This window comes from Pygocentrus nattereri, chromosome 14 (genome assembly GCF_015220715.1).
Source record: "Pygocentrus nattereri isolate fPygNat1 chromosome 14, fPygNat1.pri, whole genome shotgun sequence".
NCBI classification, from domain to species: Eukaryota; Metazoa; Chordata; class Actinopteri; order Characiformes; family Serrasalmidae; genus Pygocentrus; species Pygocentrus nattereri.
The window spans coordinates 25,668,139-25,689,104 of record NC_051224.1 but is presented as its reverse complement, the minus strand read 5'-3'; the positions used below and the strand labels follow the sequence as shown (position 1 = coordinate 25,689,104).

Sequence of the window (20,966 nt, the reverse complement as noted above, 5' to 3'; positions counted from 1 at the left end):
TGGTTAATCATTTACAAACATAATTTTTCTCCTCATCAGTCTTTACACATTATTTCTAAGGGAAGGTCACTGTTCTCACATCAGTGGTTTAACAATAATATTTTGCTGATTAACCAATTACTTGATGGTAATCATCATCATTTTAATTCCAACTCTGACGTTTGCACGAAATGAGGTACAATCAGTTCAAATAGAGAATTTAAGAGGATATGTGACTCTATCCCTGATGGTCTTCTCTGTTTAATTAAAAGTAATCAAAAGGTTATAGAGGATTTTTTTTTCTACAGAACTACATAATTTCAGTTAATGGGCTTGATATAATAGATGTGTAGAATAATAATAATAAATAATAATAATAGAAATGTAACAATAGCTTTATAAGGCAACTTTTATTTTGTAAATCTATTCCATTAGCAACATTAGGATGGGCAATTCAACAAAAGCAGAACAGTCGCAAAATTTGGACCCTCCCCTATAAATATGTTCTTAATAAGAAGATAAAAGAACTGCTTTATAAAATATTGCATAGATGCTACCCTGTCAGTGGTATGTAGAGTGATGCATGTACTTTTGGTAAAGGGGCTACAGAATCCACTGAACACTTATATTTTAATTGTGTATTTTCTTACTCATTCTGGTTTGATCTCTTCTTTGGCCTGACGAGAAAGATTGGTAAAGAAATCCTCCTCAAAAGCCACTATGTTTTATGTCTTTTTGATGATCTTTTGTTTATCCTAAATGAATGTTTTATAATAATCTGATCATAATAACAGCTCCATTTTATATACATAAGGTGAAACTTTCCAGAAAAATACCATCATACGTCTTGTTTGTATGCACAGATCTGTGTATTTACATTTCCTTATAAGGGAATTGGCACCAGCAGCAAAATAAGAAATATTGTAAATCTGTTGCTACAGTATGTTAAAGCTTTTCAATTTTATTTAAATCTCAATGATAATTTTTTTGTTGTTTCAGTTTTTTCTCAGTAGCAGTAATGCCCGCCTCCTGCCGATCCAAATCTGTTTACTGTAGAAAGAAAGGAAACATAAGATTTCTTTACTTTTTTTAGTGAAATTTCATCCTTCTACTTTCTAAAATTAAAGAAACATTCTGGGCGAGTGACTAGAAACTATTTTAACAGTTCGTTTTTAGGCATTAAGTGCCTTTTACTCCCATTCTCTCACTCTCACGGGCGCCTTCTGCTGTTTAGCCATTCTGTTTTTGATATAATGGAAGGAATAGGAAGTGGCCAGGCTCCTCATAAACCGGCTCTGGTAACTCTCAACCTGGCGTCTGTTTACAGAGTAAGTCCTGCCCTCAAAGAAATAATTTCAAAACAATGACTGGAATACATCCATCTAAAGAATTTCTGAGGTTTAATTTGGATGAAAATGTTTGTGCTTTCTGTAAAGAAGATATTGAAACAACTGAGCATGTATTTATTTCTTGTAAGGACTTGAACACATCAAGGGATGATTTACATTATCGGTTATACCCAAAGATTGTGGGTTTAAATGAGCTTACAGAAGCAGATATTATATATGGAATATTCTTTTACAAGATGCAGATTCTGAAATGGGTGTAAATGTAATTTTATTGTTAGGAAGATTAAACATAAAGTAACATTATACATAAAGTAAAGTCTATTAAATAAACAGCACCATATTTTTACACTTCTCATAAGGAGCTCATGTATCATTTTGGTACCTTAGAGTGCACTGAAAAGAAAAATGCCAAAGAGTTACTAAAATGAATTTATGAAAATGGTTTGAAAGATACTAGAGAGTGTTTGTCTCCCCTAACACCCTTTTTAATGTATGTTTTGTTGTCACTCTCCCCTATTCATCAATGGAGCTGAAGTGGAGAGTCAGCAGTGTGAAGTTTCTCGATGTAAACCTCACTGATGACCTCACCTGGTCTCACCACACCAACACTATTGTGAGATTTGTCCGTCAGCGTTTCTTCTTCCTGCGTAGGCTTAGGAAGTTTGGTCTGCCTCCGCAGATCCTCATCAACTTCTACAGGTGCTCCATAGAGAGTATCCTCACGGGCTGCATCACTGTCTTGTACAGCAGCTGCACTGCCTGTGACCGCAAGGCCCCTAGAAGAGTGGTGAGGACAGCAGAAGCCATCATAGGCAACAAACTACCAGCCTTGCAGGACATGTACCAGTCCTGCTGCCTCAGGAAGATCAAAATGATCCGGTCAGAGAGCGTCACCCAGCACACAGCCTGTTCATCAGCATCCAGGCTAGGACAACCCAATTAATGAACAGGCTGTGAAGCTGCGGCTCCTTCCCCAGTTACCATTTCACTCAGTCACTCTGCCAGTGTTATTATTATTATTATTACTATTATTATTATTATATCTTAATTATTATTATAGAGATATTATCATATCTCTGCTATGGACAATAACACTTTAACACTAAGCCACTTTAAAGAACAATAACACTGAGTCACTTAAGTCATTTTAAATGTATATTGCCTCTATATTTTGTGCATATTTAGTATATTTCAATTTGTTTTTTATATTTTACTTTTACTTATTTACTGTCTGTAGTCATTAGCTGAGTCTCACCACAAGCATTTCAATGCATAAATGTCCTGAGATGTGCAAATGACAAATAAACTTGAAACTTGTTTTTATTTTTGTTTTGTTTTGTTTTGATATGGTTACTTGAATTTACCAGCTGCTTCGGTTTGTGTTAAGTGAACAACCGTACACTGCATTGCCATTACTGTTTGTACACTGATTGCATAAAATAAAAATAAAAAAAAAAACAAATAATAGAACCACTCCCTTTGCCAAAGAACCATATTTTTTAAGTGTAGTGTATATAAACACAGGGGTTGTAGCTGCAGAGCTCAGATGTGTGAGAATAATTTAAAAATGTATAAATTGCATGAAAATCCAAACATTCGTAGCTTAAATCGTTAAAGACGATGGACAGGTATGACGTAATACATGCAACACACATAATTCAATAATATTTTCATTAAAACACATTAATGTGGGGGTCATTAAGTGACAGGGCAGCGAGCTTGGACACTTTTTCGTGAAGGCTCACCGTGACGTAACACTTCCTCCTGGTGTTTTGTGTGTGTCAGCTGACTGAGGTCATGTGATGATGTCATGTGATGATGTAGTCTCCATCTGCAAGTTCTGATCCACTGCGGCGCGAGACAGGGCGCGAGACTGGGACAATGGCCCCGAGCTGGACTCGCACATGGGCAGCTGCCCTGCTGTTTGCTGTCTGCATTGGCGGAGGTAAGAAAATACAGAGAGTCTGAACCTTTAAAAAGCTCCGCTTTAGCTCTCTGAGTTTCTAACTGCAGCCGAATAATCTGACAATCTCCGCCTTTTTTCAGTAGTTCAGACTAAAAACATACTACAAAGTACATTTTACCTTCAAATTCGCACCTTCTTATTTGCATTTTCCGGTCTACCTTAAATGATTCACCTTAATATAACGCACGAAACCTTTTAATCGGTAGCATCTGATTTTAATTGTCCGGTCCACCTTAAATGATTCGCCTTAATATAACGCACGAAACTTTTTAATCGGTAGCATCTGATTTGAATTTTCCGGTCCACCTTAAATGATTCGCCTTAATATAACGCACGAAACTTTTTAATCGGTAGCGTCTTGTTAGAATTTACCGGTCCACCTTAGAAGGTCTACCTTAAGATCAACACACACATACAAACACACACACACACACACAGCTTCGTATTTTAATTTTCCATTTCATCTAAATGTCCGTCTTAAATGGTCCTCCTAATTTCAACTAACAGTTTTTTCGAATTTTCCAATCCACATTAATATCAACGCACAAAGCTTCTTATTAGAGGAGGCGCCAGAATCTGCTGTACCATTTAAGGTGGAACGGAAAGAAGAACTAGAAGATGCCTATTCAGAAGCCAGACGGTGTGTGTGTGTGTGTGTGTGTGTGTGTGTTGATATTAAGCTGGAACATAAAACTTGAATAAGAAGCTGGAGGTTATGGAGCTTCATAGGTTCTGTGCTGATATTGAAGTGAAAGTGAAAGAGAACAGAACTGAATGCTGAATCTGAGCCCCGGTTTCTCTACTAAAGCTTCATATTATAATAACACTGTAATCGGAGTCTGTCAGAGGCTGAAGTAGATCAGTAAAGTAAAAGCGTGTCACTGCTAAAAAAAGTTTAAAAGTAAAAGAAGCGCAAAAATATTTTAAAAATATATCGGCTTCAAAGAATTGCTGAGTAATTGTCTCTCTAGGTCCATATCAAGAGTGAAGCAGCTCAGAATCCGTCCCAGCTCAGCAGAAAGAAATCCAAAAAAGAGAATTGGGAAGTAAATGATTATGACCGAAGTGGAAATGAAGAAAGAGGAGATTCATTTCCTCTTAAGATCGTTCCGTAGGAGTAAAAATGTTAACATTTCTGCACAGAAAAGCGTAAATCTGTCAGAACTCTGCTCAACTGGGTAAAACTACACTCTTAAAAGGATGGTTCTTCAACAGTTCTTTAGTCAAGGGGATCTGGAGATCTATATAGAACCATTTCATGCTCAAATGGTTCTTTGTATGGTGAAATAGTTCTTCAGACTGATGGAGAATGTGTTGTATTTGGTTCTATATAGCACCAAAATGGGTTCTACTATTGTTAGGATGCCAAGCTTGTAGCAATAGAAGAACCCATTTTCAAAAAGGTTCCTTATAGAACCATTTACATTCTCCATCAATCTAAAGAACCAGTTCATGCAAAGAACCATTTAAGGATGCAAAGGGTTTTTGAGTGTTTATGGTTCTGTAAAAGGTCTTTATTAAAGAATGTTTGAAGAACAGTTATTTAAGAGTAATTAGGTCTTGGTTAATGGAGAGGAATTCATGGCAAATTGAAAGTCACTACAGTGGAAAAACATGAAATGCAATCCACAAATGACATTACAGTCCCATAGTGCGATGCAGAACACAAGCCAAAAAGTGTTTTTCTTTTTAGCTGTAGAAGTGCCCGTGTTCTGGATGTGACTGTAGAAGTGCCCGTGTTCTGGATGTGACTGTAGAAGTGCCCGTGTTCTGGATGTGACTGTAGAAGTGCCCGTGTTCTGGATGTGACTGTAGAAGTGCCCGTGTTCTGGATGTGACTGTAGAAGTGCCCGTGTTCTGGATGTGACTGTAGAAGTGCCCGTGTTCTGGATGTGACTGTAGAAGTGCCCGTGTTCTGGATGTGACTGTAGAAGTGCCCGTGTTCTGGATGTGACTGTAGAAGTGCCCGTGTTCTGGATGTGACTGTAGAAGTGCCCGTGTTCTGGATGTGACTGTAGAAGTGCCCGTGTTCTGGATGTGACTGTAGAAGTGCCCGTGTTCTGGATGTGACTGTAGAAGTGCCCGTGTTCTGGATGTGACTGTAGAAGTGCCCGTGTTCTGGATGTGACTGTAGAAGTGCCCGTGTTCTGGATGTGACTGTAGAAGTGCCCGTGTTCTGGATGTGACTGTAGAAGTGCCCGTGTTCTGGATGTGACTGTAGAAGTGCCCGTGTTCTGGATGTGACTGTAGAAGTGCCCGTGTTCTGGATGTGACTGTAGAAGTGCCCGTGTTCTGGATGTGACTGTAGAAGTGCCCGTGTTCTGGATGTGACTGTAGAAGTGCCCGTGTTCGGGATGTGACTGTAGAAGTGCCCGTGTTCGGGATGTGACTGTAGAAGTGCCCGTGTTCGGGATGTGTCTGTAGAAGTGCCCGTGTTCGGGATGTGACTGTAGAAGTGCCCGTGTTCGGGATGTGACTGTAGGAGTGCTCGTGTTCGGGATGTGACTGTAGGAGTGCTCGTGTTCGGGATGTGACTGTAGGAGTGCTCGTGTTCGGGATGTGACTGTAGAAGTGCCCGTGTTCTGGATGTGTCTGTAGAAGTGCCCGTGTTCGGGATGTGACTGTAGAAGTGCCCGTGTTCGGGATGTGACTGTAGAAGTGCCCGTGTTCGGGATGTGACTGTAGAAGTGCCCGTGTTCGGGATGTGACTGTAGAAGTGCCCGTGTCGTGTGCAATGCATATCTTTTTTTTTTTTTTTTTATCAGAGCAAATTCAGTAGCTTGTACAAAAAAAATTACTTGTTCTATATGTTTGTTTTTCATGTTTTGAATACTGAATGCTTAATCGTATAGATAAATATATTTGATAAATATTTGTAATTATGTACCATATATGTTAAATATTAACATAAAGAAATTCGGAATATATAAATACTATTCTAATGTAAGAGTTAAATATACACAGAAATGTACAATCATTTATTTATGCATGTATTTATGTGTGTGTATCCAGATAATCCAGATAGGGTCACAGTAGCAGAATCCCAGATGACCCTGTCCCCTGCAATTTTTCAGTTTTTGACATAAATTGAAAGCACCTATGGTTCTACATATTCTTTGTAAATTTCATGATGAATGGACCAACAGAAATTACCTAGAATTATTTGGAAAAACATCTAGTTCCATTGACTTACATCAAAAGTAGAATATGTTTCTTCCTTCTCCTTTAAAGTTACCATTTTGGAGATATGAGGTTTTGATCCAACAACAGCGATATACAGATTTATAGATAATATTTGGGCCGAGAATACCCTCAGGTATTTTGATTAGGGTCCATTCTGGCCCCCTTTAAAAAAAGGTGGGAAAATTTAACTTAACCTAATAATCCAGAGCTGTGTTCAGTGTTTAAGCCAGATTTCAGAAAAGTGAATGTTGTTTTTCTCAAAGAAGAAAAGGCCTGCTTCTGTGACTCGTTCAGCTCTACCATGATGTGTCTAAACTTATCTCTATAGCCTTCATTCAGTGGAAATTCTATCGTTTTTCTGCTCTAACAAGCTCGCTTCACATCTAGAGAGACCCTGCAGGTAACCAGAGCAACAAGACTGAAGGATCAGACCAGAAAACATCAGGTATAAACTAATTAAAAGTATATTTGGCCTTTTTTAACACAGGATGGTCACTTCCAGTCCAGGGGAAGGAGACGTGGGGTTATGTGGACGTTCGTGAAGGTGCTCACATGTTCTGGTGGCTGTACTATGCTGACAGCTCCAGCTTTAAGGACCTGCCGCTGGTCATGTGGCTTCAGGTGAGTGAGCTGTAAAAGTGATTCAGCACGTGATCTGAATATGACCTGACTGTCACACTCAGCTGTCATGCACTGTGTCAGTGATGCTAATCACAGCCTGGTGTGGATTGTTTTTGAATATCAGGGGGGTCCTGGAGGGTCCAGCTGTGGATTCGGAAACTTTGAGGAGATCGGGCCTCTGGACACTGACCTCGAGCCAAGGAAAACTTCCTGGGTAAATACATTAAAATGCTTTTTAAAACGGCTTTATACAAATTGGTAGTAAAATAGGAAAAATGGCTAATATTAAAAGATATGTGTTTTTTTATATATATATATATATATATATATATATATATATATATATATATATATATATATATATATATATATATATATATATATATATATATATGTATGTATGTATGTATGTATGTATGTATGTATATATATATATATATGTGTATGTATGTATGTATATGTATGCAGAGAAACCGATGGACTACGGTCTGTAACTGTAGAACTAATACAAAGTGCACCTATATAGTAAGTGGAGCTGATGAAATGGACTGAGTGTAGAAACAAGGAGGTGGATGCCATTATAATATTATAATAAGTGCTTATGGTTTAAAAGTCATGTGGCTGTTCTTCCTGTAGCCCTTTATCAAGAGCAAACCTCCTCATAGCGATAAGATCGTTTCATAACATTATGCATCGTGAGTAATCAACAATAACAAAACCATTATTCCCATTATTAATAATTAATAAGCTGTCTACACCAGCACAGTGTTTTAAACAGATGTTCTGTTTCTGTTTTTGATGAGTCACTTTGCTCTGCCATTCCACCTTAAAATGGCTGAGGAGAAATTATGTAACTATTATTTGGCAAAGTTGAGAAGTTGGTTAAACAAATAACCAGTGTTTTCTGCTCTAGACTACAGATCATCTTACTTTCTCGTTTAGTTTACACTGTAAACACATAAAAGGGAACATAAAGGGAAATTCCACTGATTTTTTTTTTTTTTCCAAAATATCTTAATTAACACAGGCTTTGAGATATAGACAGTCATTCAGAGCGGTTTGGTGTGAAATGGTTCAGATGTCTTTACAGTGGTGGTGAAGGGAACCAGGGGTTGCCATGACTACAACACAAATACAGACATTTTATTTACTATCCAGAACCACCAGAGAACCTACACGAGTCTTCTGAGTTTACATGGAATGTTGATGATGGGGGGAAAATAGTAGAAAATCTGAAATGTTTTCAATGAGGACTATTTTGCCTTAGAACTCATGTGATTAATCCTTTCACCATGAATAGATTGAAATAAATGTATTAAAATGTTTTAGGCTAACATCACAAAACTAACAAACAGTGTCTCGGACATCAGGCAGTGAATTCATAACCATTTCATGTAGTAACTTTCTGTGAGGGGGCTTTTAGAGGTGGGTGTCTGGTTAATATCACCACCACTGTCAACAGTTCTGACTCGGTCCGTTTCTCTAGAGCAGAGCGTTTCACACCAAACCACTCAGAACCACTGTTTGAACCTGAACCATATAATTAAGCAGACATTTTTGAAAAATGTATGAAATTTCCCATACATTTATCTTAAAATTGTTGCCACTTGGTGTTTGCGTGTAGTCATCCCATATGAGTGCTCGCTATTAGGACATGAGCATGAATATTTTGCTGCCCCTCACAATAAAACATGACATTTTCACCAGAAACGCAGCTGTTTTTGGAAAAAACAAAAAGCCTTCTGGATCGCAAGGTTTAAGGTAAGTGCATGGTCTCACCGAGAAAGTAATACAGGTGTGTATTAACACAGGTGTGTGTGTGTGTGTTGTGCTGCAGGTGAGCTCTGCAAGTGTCCTATTTGTGGACAACCCTGTGGGGACGGGCTACAGTTACACTGACTCAGAGGAAGCCCTGACGAAGGACGTTGCCATGGTGGCGGCAGACATGATGGTGCTCCTGCGGGAGTTCTTCAACAAGCAAACTGAGTTTCAGGTACAATGCAAAGACCATCAGGTCCTGAATGCAGCCCACCACTGTTAGTACATAATAACAGTGATTATTGATTATGGAGTGTAATTAAACCTGCCGTGTTCTCTGTCCTGCAGAGCATTCCTTTCTACATATTTTCAGAATCCTACGGAGGAAAAATGGCTGCTGCTATTTCACTGGCGCTCACAAAGGTACACAATAATCGACACGATAATCGCAATAAAAATATTTGTAATTATTTTCTAGTTATGTCCCATATTGTATCGCATTAACACCAGAGCATGAAACTGATTCTTTCCATCAGTTCATTTGCAAAAGTACTCGAAAAAAGAGAAAAACAACAAAACAAGTCATGGATCTTACAGAAACAACACAGTGCACATTAGAGCTGGCGACATGACAAAGATACATTTTGTCATGATAAATGATCACAGTACATTACAGAAAGCTTTTCTGAACATATGTGCATCAACAGTACTTGTAGACACTGACCAACTGCATATTTCATTATAAAGAGAGCAGAATTAATCCTGTTTAACTGGATATTATGGAGCGCCATAATAGTTGATTTAATGTTAAATAAAAAACATTGTATTCACAGCTTGTGATGGTACACTATATTGCCAAAAGTATTCACTCGTCTGCCTTCACATGCATATGAACTTGAGTGAGATCCCATTCTTAATCCATAGGGTTTAATATGACGTCGGCCCACCCTTTGTAGCTATAACAGCTTTAACTCTTCTGGGAAGGCTTTCTACAGGTTTTTGTCTTTATGGGAATTTTTGACCCTTCTTCCAGAAGTGCATTTGTGAGGTCAGACACTGATGTTGGACGAGAAGACCAGGCTCACAGTTTCCACTCTGATTCATCCCAAAGGTGTTCTGTCGGGTTGGGGTTAGGACTCTGTGCAGGCCAGTCAAGTTCTTCCACACCAAACTTGCTCATCCATGTCTTTATGGACCTTGCTTTGCCAACTGGTGTGCAGTCATGTTGGAACAGGAAGGGGCCATTGCCAAACGGTTCCCACAAATTTGGGAACATGAAATCATCCAACATCTCTTGGTGCTGAAGTATTAAGAGTTCCTTTCACTGGAACTAAGGGGCCAAGCCCAACTCCTGAAACACAACCCCATACCATAATCCCCCCGCCACCAAACTTTACACGTAGCACAATGTAGTCAGACAAGTACCGTTCTCCTGGCAACCGTCAAACCTACACTCGTCCACTCGTTGGATTGCCAGAGGGAGAAGCGTGATTCGTCACTCCAGAGAACACGTCTCCACTGCTCTAGAGTCCAGTGACGGCACTTTACACCACTGCATTCAATGCTTTGCGTTGCGCTTGGTGATGTAAGGGTTGGATACAGCTGCTTGGCCATGAAAACCCATTCCATGAAGCTCTCTACGCTGTTCTTGAGCTTATCTGAAGGCCACATGAAGTTTGGAGGTCTGTAGCAATTGACTGCAGAAAGTTGGCGACCTCTGCACATTATGTGTCTCAGCATCCGCTGACCCCACTCTGTCATTTTACGTGGCCTACCACTTCGTGGCTGAGTTGCTGTCGCTCCCATTCACTTCCACTTTGTTATAATACCACTGACAGTTGACTGTGGAATATTTAGTAGTGAGGAAATTTCACGACTGGACTTGTTGCACAGGTGTCGTCCTATCATGATACCACACTGCAATTCACTGAACTCTTGAGAGCAACCCATTCTTTCACTAATGTTTGTAGAAGCAGTCTGCAGGCCTAGGTGCTTGGTTTTATACATCTGTGATTTGGATGGGTGAGTGAATACTTTTGGCAATATAGTGTATGTTTTAAAATGTAGTGTTGCTGCTTTTTTTTCTCTGTTCCGACTGATCAGATATCTAAATAAATATTATGACAAGTTGTTCATCAAGAACATTTTTCATGTTGTGCTGTATAGTGGGAAGTATTGTGATATATTTTTACCATATCGCCCACCTCTGTTATGTACTTTAATATGCTGTGGATAGATACTTTCGTGCATCAAATAAGTCATGTTGATCCTGTATCACAATGTTATATGTTTGACATATCACCCAGCTCTGCTATCTAATATCTAAATACTCACGATTGTACGTGCACACACTATAGTGCATCTATAGTGTACATCAACTATGTAAGCAATATGGTGCAGTACATCAGTGTTCAAGAAATAATTATTTTAATGTCCTTAGAGATGATACAATACCATTTGTTCTTCTCTGATAATGATATTGTGCACACATACACACATGAACACACACAAACACACACACAGCTTCTTATTTTAATTTTGTGTGTGTGTATGTATATATATATATATATATATATATATATATATATATATATATATATATATATATATATATATATATATATATATATATATATATAAAAATAAATAAAATTACACACACACCATTGTGTCTTCATTGCTGGTATTTTCCACAAACATTCTCAGTCATGCTCTCAGCTGATGATGAGTTAAAGAGGAACATTCAGTGTCCAGCAAGTGTCCACTTCCTCTAATAATCCCCCGGAGCTTTGAGTAGGGAGCGTGAGTCTGAGTAATGGCGTGTACAGTCAGGTCTGTGGTTCTGTTTCTGTTGGTGATGTGTTTGCTCTGTTTCTTCTCAGGCTGTTCAGAAAGGCTCTATTAAATGTAATTTTGCTGGAGTGGCTCTGGGAGACTCCTGGATCTCTCCTTTAGGTTTGTGTTCTAAACCTTTTATATTTAAAAAAAAAAAAAAGAAGAAGAAGAAAAAATAACTCAATCGTTTTCAATATCATTTTGTTGTGATATATTAGGGTTGAGCAGTATGACAGTACACCGTTTCATGATAAATAATGTCACAATTCAATACAATATGCTTGTAGATACAGACCAACTGCATATTTCATTATTAAGAGAGTAAAGTCTTGTTTAACTAGATTTTGTGCCAGATGTTTTTGTATTAGTGCCCAGTCCAAGTGCATAAATACCTGCTAGCAGTTACCTAAATGCAGCTTATTAATAGGCTGTTATTGCCTTTTTGTACAAAGCAAGTTTATATTTTTTGTTGGGTTTTTTTTTTTTTTTTTTCTTCATCACAGTTATGATTACTGCTTTGCTTGATGGTATATTTCAAGCATTGAATCCTTTCCTAAAAATAATCCTAGTGAATCACTGTGAGGTTTATAGTCCTAATATTCAGCAATATGAGTAATATTTTATGTGTATTCACAAAATCACAATCACACAGAACTGTAAAACACATGACATAAAGCTTTATATTAACCATCAAAAAAATCTCCCCCCACAGACTCTGTCCTGACATGGGGGCCGTATCTCTACAGCACTGTGAGTCCATCACTAACCTCCTGAATGTACACAGCTTCCCCAGCTTTATCCCCGATGTCGCCCATTAGCCAAGACATGAGTGGTGTCTGAAGTGTCTGAAGTGTCATGACTACAACACAAATATAGACATTTTATTTACTGTACAGAACCACCAGAGAACCTACACGAGTCTTCCAAGTTTATATGGAATGTTGATGATGGAAAATAGTGGAAAATCTGAAATAATAAGTTTTCTTTGGGGACTATTTTGTCTCACAGCACCCTGCATGTTATGTATCCCTCCACCATGAATGGAGTTTAAGGCTAAAATCTTCTCAAAACTATCATAAAACTGTCTCAGTCATCAGGCAGTGAATTCATAACCATTTCATGCAGTAACTTTCTGTGAGGGAGCTTTTAGAGGTGGACGTCCGGTTCCTGTCACCACCACTGTGAACAGTTCTGACTCTGTGTACATTTGTCTAGAACAGAGCGTTTCACACCAAACCACTTTGAACGACTGTTTGCATCTTAATTGTTTATATATGCAGAATACATGAAACATTGGTGGACTTTTCCTTTAAGTAATCTCTTAATAGACTTAATTATGTGGTTTCTGGCACTTTGTTTCACTCTGTCATCTATAAACATGTAGGGTGTGACTGAAAACCTTTCATAGATTATTTTGAATGCTGGAGATTGTCCCAAATGTGTTCTCACTGGGGGGGTGTGTGTGTGTGTGTGTGTGTGTTGCAGTCTCTGCTGGATGACTACGGGCTGATGGAGGTGACCCGTGCAGCCAAAGCAGTCCAGGAGGCAGTGGAGCAGGGTCAGTATGAGAAGGCCACCGAGCAGTGGTCAATCACAGAGAACGTTGTTGAACAGGTCAGTGGTGCTGCTCACAACTAACATTTAGTTCTGAATGATTTTGGATACTGCAATTTTTCTGACCAATTCTGTGACTGTGATGATTATTTTTTATGAATTCATTTCAAGGCCTGTTTATATATACACCGATCAGCCATAACATTATGACTTCCTTGATTCTACACTGTGTCCACTCACTGTCCACCCTATTAGATGCTCCTACCTTGTCAGTCCACCTTGTAGATGTAAAATCAGAGATGATAGCTCATCTGCTGCTGCACAGTTTGTGTCGGTCATCCTCTAGTCCTTCATCAGTGGTCATAGGACGCTGTTGGATCGATATTTGCGGTTGGTGGACTGTTCTCAGTCCAGCAGTGACACTGAGGTGTTTAAAACTCCAGCAGCACTGCTGTGTCTGATCTACTCAGACCAGTGCAACACACACTAACACACCACCACCACGTCAGTGTTACTGCAGCACTGAGAATGATCCACCACCCAAATAGTACCTGCTCTGTGAGGGTCCATGGGGGTTCTGACCACTGAAGAACAGGGTAAAAAGAGGCTAGCAAAATATCAGAGAAGCAGATGGACTACAGCCTGTAATTGTAGGTAGAGCTGAGCTATATGGCCAATAAGGTTATCATAATAAACAAAATTCATGTCATTCAATATCGATACATATCGCGATAAATGTCTGATTTTTGCTCCTAGATGGTTAATTGCTGTTTTAAACTATAATTTATGGTCGGAACACAACAGACACTCGCCAAACAATGGAACAGCTTACAAATCTGTTATAGGAGTGGGAGAAAGTCTTTGATTAATTGTTTTTACCAGCTGAAAAAGCACTGCCGCAGTTTTTGTAATAGTCATAATTTAAGAAAGAAAAGATTATTTTTTAGCTTGGTCTGGTGACGAGTGCTCGGATATTCCGTTACAAGTTAAACCAAAAGTGGAAAAAAACAGAGTTAAGCTGTCTCATTTCTCAACAACGTTAATGTTAGTATGAACAGCAAGCATTACTGCCATCACTCCTACCACGTCCATGTCAGAGCATATCACAGTATTCAGACACCAGCTAGCGACGACTGGGTTTCTCTATTCTATGGTAGTAGTTTAAGGGGTGAACCGCAATATATCTCACACTGTCTGCATTAATCTCTCACACCAGAGTCCTCCTTTTAGCTACGTTTAAACTGAAAGTGTTGCTTTTGTGTCATGTTTGATCTATAGTATCATCACTTTACTGTGTTGTGTGAGTGACGGAGCGCTGCTTCAAGTTAGTCAGCTGCAAAAAATAGCTAGCCTGAAAAGATAGTGCTGTTCAGTTCAGTTCAGTTCAGAATACTTTATTAGTCCCAAAAAGGGCAGTTCATTTGCAGCCTTCTCGTAAATACATATACACACAGACACACACACACATATACTTTAACAATAAAAAAAAAAACCTTACATATGTCTAACAACCCATAGTGTATTATTTATTTATGTATTTACCTAAGTTAATGAATATAACAATAATTTGATAGCAAAAGGAATAAAAGACTTGTAATAGCAATTTGTTCTACTGAAGGGTGTAATATAACGCCGACCTGACGGCATTACAGTAAATTCGCTGGACAAAATGTGATCACATTGAGTGATGACTCCTTTTGCTTTCTGAGCCACTTGTTTCTCCCACAGGGAGACCAGGTCTCTCTGTTGGACTCCAATTATCTTTGAACAGATTTGTTCAACACCATCCATCCATCCATTTTCTAAGCCGCTTCTCCGTCAGGGTCGCGGGGGGGTGCTGGAGCCTATCCCAGCAGTCATCGGGCGGAAGGCAGGATACACCCTGGACAGGTCGCCAGTCCATACAGACAGACACAGACAGTCACTCACACACTCACACCCATGTCCAATCGGCCTGACTGCATGTCTTTGGACTGTGGGAGGAAACCGGAGAACCCGGAGGAAACCCACGCAGACACAGGGAGAACATGCAAACTCCACACAGAGAGGACCCTGATCACCCGGCTGGGGGATCGAACCCAGGCCCTCCTCGCTGTGAGGCGACAGCGCTACTCACCACACCACCGTGCCGCCACGGTGTTGTTCAACACCCTTCTGGCTATTCTTGTCCCTCACCGACAGTCCATTATACCAACAAATAAACGAGAAAGTTAAAACACTTAAAAAGACTGGCAGAAACTGCACAACACTGTATGACAAACATGAAAAGAATTCAGCTTTCGCAGTAAATGAGCTCTTTGTTGACCCTTCTTAACAACCAGCTCTGTATTAGCATCAAATTTAAGTTGGGAGTCGAATACTGTTCCTAAGTACTCATGTGTCCACAACTTGTACCTCTTTTCCATGTATGACACTAGCTTTTGGCTCCTTTTTATTTAGCCTAATATCAATGATTAATTCCTTAGTTTTTGACACATTAAGGTCAAGAAAGTCCTCACACCCCATAACAAAAGCAGGAAGAGCACAACCATGATCTGACCCTGAGCCCTGAAGTAGAGATAATAAGTGTCGTCAGAAAAGTCCTGCAGCTGTCTTTAAACATAATGAAAAGCAAAGGAGACAGGACACAACCCTGAGGTGCACCTGTATTTGAGACCATGGTGCTGGACATACGGCCATTCACCTAAACTTGCTGAATTCTGTCGGTCAAAAAATCTAAAAGCAACACCAGCAGCTGATCAGAGTTTAAAATAAGAAGCCAGTTGCTCAATCAAAACATGAGGCTGCATCTTATTAAAAGCTGAAGAAAAATCAGCAAATAAATCTCACATGAGAGTGGGGTCTCTCAAGGTGTTTATACACTCCATCAAGGATAAAAGGTTTTGCATCCCCCTCACGCGTACCAGCGTGGTAAGCAAACTGCAAAGGATCTAATTTGTTACCAATAAGAGAGACAATTATATTTTTTAAAATCTTTTCAAAAATTTTAATAACTGGGGATGTGAGTGCACCCGGTCTAAACTCACTTAATTCCTTGGCGTTTTTACATTTTGGAATAGGTATTATTGTGGATGTTTTCCAGATTGTAGGTATCTGACCACATTTAATACACACCTGGAAAAGTCTCGTGAAAACCTCACTGAGCCGGTCGGCACAATGACGCAAAATGTGCCCACAAATGGCATCAGGCCCGGCAGATTTGTTCGTGTTCACTCTCCTAAACAGATCCATAACACATTTCTGATTTATCACAATCTCATCCAGAGATACAAGAGACCCTCTAAGCTTAGAAACATTCTCAGAAAACTCAGGCCTTTCAAAACGAGAAAAAGGCATTTGGTAATGCAGACTCATCCACTCCGTTAATCCTAATGAACTGTCATGAGTCATTTACTCCTTGGTTAACAGAGGCCATTTTTTAATACCATGCCAGGCTTCTCTTAGATTACCACTGCTATCTTTTCCCTATATTTCATTTTTGCCCTCCTAATTTCGTACTTCTCTGGAGATAAGCTTCTTCTCCAGCGGATTTCCAATAAAAAAAAAAATTTTTCTTTTTATTTAGTATCGTTTTGAGCTCTTTTGTTAACCAAGGTTTATTATTTGGATAAATAACAACCTTTTAGTTGGAATAGTGGTGTCAGCGCAAAATGGAATGTAAGATGAGGCCGTGTCAGCTAGTTCATTAATATCATCACAAGCATCATAGGAACACTGCCAATCTGTACAATCATGACCTGCCTGGAGAGAGGAAATACTGTCTTCTGACCGAATCCTTACTGTTCTCTCCTTACGCTCCAGGCGTCTGAAGGAAGGTTTGTACATGGGCATCAGATACACACTATTGTGATGGGATGCACCAGAAGCAGGCATCGACAAGGATTTATAAACACCAGTCAGAGAACCATAATATCTGGCGTACACATCCTCTCCCAAACCACCATAATTTTAAAAAAAGAATAAAATTTCTCAGTTTCAACATTTGATTTGTTGTCTTTGGACTGTTTTCATTTAAATTTAGGGTATAAATGATTTGCACATCAGTGCTTTCTGTTTTTATTTACGTTTTGCACAGCGTCCCAACTTTATTGGAAATGGGATTGTATGTAGCACCGAAAAGGTTCTTTTATTGTTATGATGTCAATCTTCTAACAATAGGAGAACCTTTTTTGGTTCTGTATCAGTCTGAAGAATTGACTTATGATGTAAAGAACCCTTTAATCACATGAAGGGTTCTTGGAGTGTTCATTTTCTTTGCTAAAGACCCCTTGAAGAACCCTTTTTTTATTATTTTATTTTATAAAGTGTCTTGAACATTCCACTTAGCATGAATGTTTTTTTTATGCGCTGTTCCACCCTAACAAGCACACAAGACTGATCTAAGACATTTTAATCATTACCCCTCTCCATCCTCCACTGTTTTTTATTGTAGAACACGAATGGCGTGAACTTCTACAACATCCTCACACAGCAAGATGACGAGCTGATGAAGTCCAGCTTAAACGACAATGGCTATCTGTGTAAGACAGAACAGAGGACGCTTTATCGTGCTATTTTCTGCCCAGAGTTTATGGGATAGTGACTTTTTTCTTCTGTTCTTAGCTGCTATGAAGTTTCGCCACATTCGCCCCCTGCACCGCCAGTCACTCTCCCAGCTGATGAATGGACCAATCAGGAAGAAGCTTGGCGTTATTCCAAAGAATGTCACTTGGGGAGGTAAACAACATCGGCTCAGAATACCTCTGTTCAGTCCACTGCCTGCTTTACTGGAGTTTTTCAAACTGCATTACATTTTATCAGAAACCCCCTTTTGTAGCTCCATGCACTGGCCACTTTATGAGAAATCCCTCCCTTTTAGCTTCACCCACTGGTTACTTCATTAGAAGCCCCTCCCTTGTAGCTCCACCCAGTGGCCACTTAATCAGAAAACCCTCCCTTGTAGTTGTGCTCACTGGCCACTTTTTACCTTGTAACTCAATTAACTGGCTACTTTATTAGAAACATCTACCTTGTAGCTCCACCCACTGGCCACTATATCAGAACCACCCCCCTTGTAGTTCTGCTCTCTACTCAGTTTATTAGAAACCCCTTCAGTGTAGCTTTACTCATTGATCACTTTATTAGAAACACTTCCTTGTAGCTTCAACCACTGGCCACTTTATTAAATACCCACAACTTCTGATAAAGTGCTATTTTATGTATAAATCAGTGTTACCTTTGTTATTTCAGAAGTTTTCAGCAAATTTCCCTGCATGTCTGATAAAGTTCATGCAGTGTTTGTAAATAAAGTCCTATATAGTTAGTACAGATGTTCATTTGAACAGCCATCAGAATAACACTGCCTGCATTTGCTTACAAACACGTGTCCCACAGGCCAGGCTGAGGAGGTGTTTGAAAGCATGTCTGGAGACTTCATGAAGCCCGTGGTGGACATCATAGATGAGCTTTTGGCTGCAGGAGTTAATGTGACCGTCTATAATGGTCAGCTGGACCTTATTGTGGACACAATAGGTGAGACACGTTGTACTTCAGTGAATCTTTTAATGATGCAGGACAGTTTATAAATGACAATTTCTGTAACAAGTCTGACGATTACACACTGTGAGCAAAAGTTTGGGGACATCTAGCTTTTCAAACCTGCAAATATAAAGATTACACTTTCGTCATTATTTTGCACAAGCATACCATATAAAATAGAAAGCTGAATAGATTTTGCCTCCTTGTTATGATGTCACTCATTGGCACTCGCACCTTTCAGGTGTTTAAAGCACTTTTAACCAAGAGTTTCAATTTTAGTAATTTGAGTTTTGAAAACTGTCAAAACATTTAAAACCTTCTCTTTTTAATGATGAATACAGATGGACATTTTCCATTCTTTTTGATCCCTATATATATATATATATATATATATCATTTTCTTACTGTCTTTAACACAAATACACCAATCATGCATAACATTACAAGCACCTCCTTGTTTCTACACTCATTGTCCATTTTATCAGCTCCACTTACTATATAGGTGCACTTTATAGTTACAGACTGTAGCCCATCTTTTACCCTGTTCTTCAGTGGTCAGGACCCTCATGGACCCTCACAGAGCAGGTATTATTTAGGTGGTGGATCATTCTCAGCACTGCAGTAACACTGATGTGGTGGTGGTGGTGTATTAATGTGTGTTGTGCTGGTCTGAGATCAGACACAGCAGTGCTGCTGGAGTGGAACGTTCAGTTTTCTGTGAAATGGGGTCCTTTAAACAGGCTCTAACAGGAAAGCTTGGGGTCTGGAGCTCTGAGAGAATGATTATTCAGTATCAGCATTAAAAGACAGCAGCTTTCTGCACATCCACTGACCGTGTCCATGTGGTATTGGTTCTCAGGTCAGGAACTGTGGGTGAAGAAGCTGAACTGGGACGGACTTAAGAAGTTCAGTCAAATGAAGTGGACGGCTCTGGAAGACCCGGAGTCAGCAGGACAGACTGGAGCCTTTTACAAAACCTACAAGAACTTTGCCTTCTACTGGATCCTCAAGGCTGGACACATGGTAACCCACTGTACCTCAGCCTGATAGATTTAATATTGAAAATTCCACTGATTAAAAAAAAATATAAAAATTCATAATAGTGTGAGATGTAAACAGTCATTCAGGGTGGTTTGGTGTGAAATGGTTCAGATGTCTTTACAGTGGTGGTGATAGGATTCAGGGGTCGCCATGACTACAACACAAATATAAACATTTTATTTACCATCCAGAGCCATTGAACCTACACAAGTCTTCTGAGTTTATATGGAATGTTGATGATGGAAAATAGTGGAAAATCTGGAATAATAAGTTTTCTTTGGGGACTATTTTGCCTCACAGCACCCTGCATGTATCCCTCCACCATGAAAGGATTTTTCAAATTATATTTTAGGCCAAAATCAAAAATATCATATAACAGTCTCTCAGTCATCAGGCAGTGAATTCACAACCATTTCATGTAGTAACTTTGTGAGGGAGTTTTTAGAGGTGGATGTCTGGTTCCTATCACCACCACTGTGAACTATTCTGACTCGGTAAGTTTATCTAGAACGGAGAGTTTCACACCAAACCACTCAGATTGACTTTGTTTACATCTTAACCATTTCATTATTGTTAAAAATCAGTGGCATTTAGGATTTTCATGTTTGAAAATAGCCCAATCATGCCATTGTGGCCAAAAATGTATCAATTTATTGGCTTTGATTATAATTGATTGACTCTGACCTTCCAAAATTGATTGTTGAACTGCAACCTTTAGATAAATCAGATTTTTTAAGTGATCAGAACTGTTGTTTTGCTTATTTCAGATTCCTTCTGACCAGGGCCAGATGGCTCTGAGGATGCTGAAGATGGTCACTTTGCAGGAGTGATGGAAACTTCAGTCCACTTTAGACAATCAACACATTCACCAAAATCAAAATCAAGTGCTTTTACTTTGACCTCACTGTTTCTGACCCTGCACCTAACCAAACTGAACCCTCTTATTTTTTTAATTGAATGTCTACACAATAAATTTTTTTTTCTACACATTTGTCTGCTTAATGAATTCCAGTATCAAACTGTTTGGAAACGGCAAACTTTTAGGAAGTAACTGATTACTGTAGTTTCACTACCTTTGGTGGTAAAGAGTGATGTATCTAGTTACCTTGTTAAATTAAATAACGCAGCTGCAGCCTTGCACCTTCAGATCAATGCATCATGAG

At 39.2% G+C, this 20,966-nt stretch overlaps 1 protein-coding gene across 1 annotated transcript; it reads left to right on the top strand.

Annotated features, from left to right (window-relative positions):
* Positions 1 to 3,118: 3,118 nt before the first annotated feature.
* On the top strand, positions 3,119 to 20,790 carry scpep1 (serine carboxypeptidase 1). The gene is made up of 13 exons (XM_017713750.2): positions 3,119 to 3,273; positions 6,965 to 7,098; positions 7,223 to 7,312; positions 8,936 to 9,091; positions 9,205 to 9,279; positions 11,739 to 11,811; positions 12,404 to 12,441; positions 13,177 to 13,305; positions 17,678 to 17,765; positions 17,848 to 17,961; positions 18,619 to 18,756; positions 19,622 to 19,785; positions 20,571 to 20,790. The coding sequence occupies exons 1-13, from the start codon at positions 3,210 to 3,212 to the stop codon at positions 20,631 to 20,633; spliced, it is 1,326 nt and encodes a 441-aa protein (XP_017569239.1). The 5' UTR covers positions 3,119 to 3,209; the 3' UTR covers positions 20,634 to 20,790.
* Positions 20,791 to 20,966: the final 176 nt, after the last annotated feature.

Excerpts from the sequence above, each read along its gene's own strand:
- scpep1 (XM_017713750.2), top strand. The coding sequence starts at position 3,210 with ATGGCCCCGAGCTGGACTCGCACATGGGCAGCTGCCCTGCTGTTTGCT. Across the intron at positions 18,757-19,621 it reads CCTTATTGTGGACACAATAG|GTCAGGAACTGTGGGTGAAG; the intron begins GTGAGACACGTT and ends ATTGGTTCTCAG. Across the intron at positions 19,786-20,570 it reads TCCTCAAGGCTGGACACATG|ATTCCTTCTGACCAGGGCCA; the intron begins GTAACCCACTGT and ends TGCTTATTTCAG.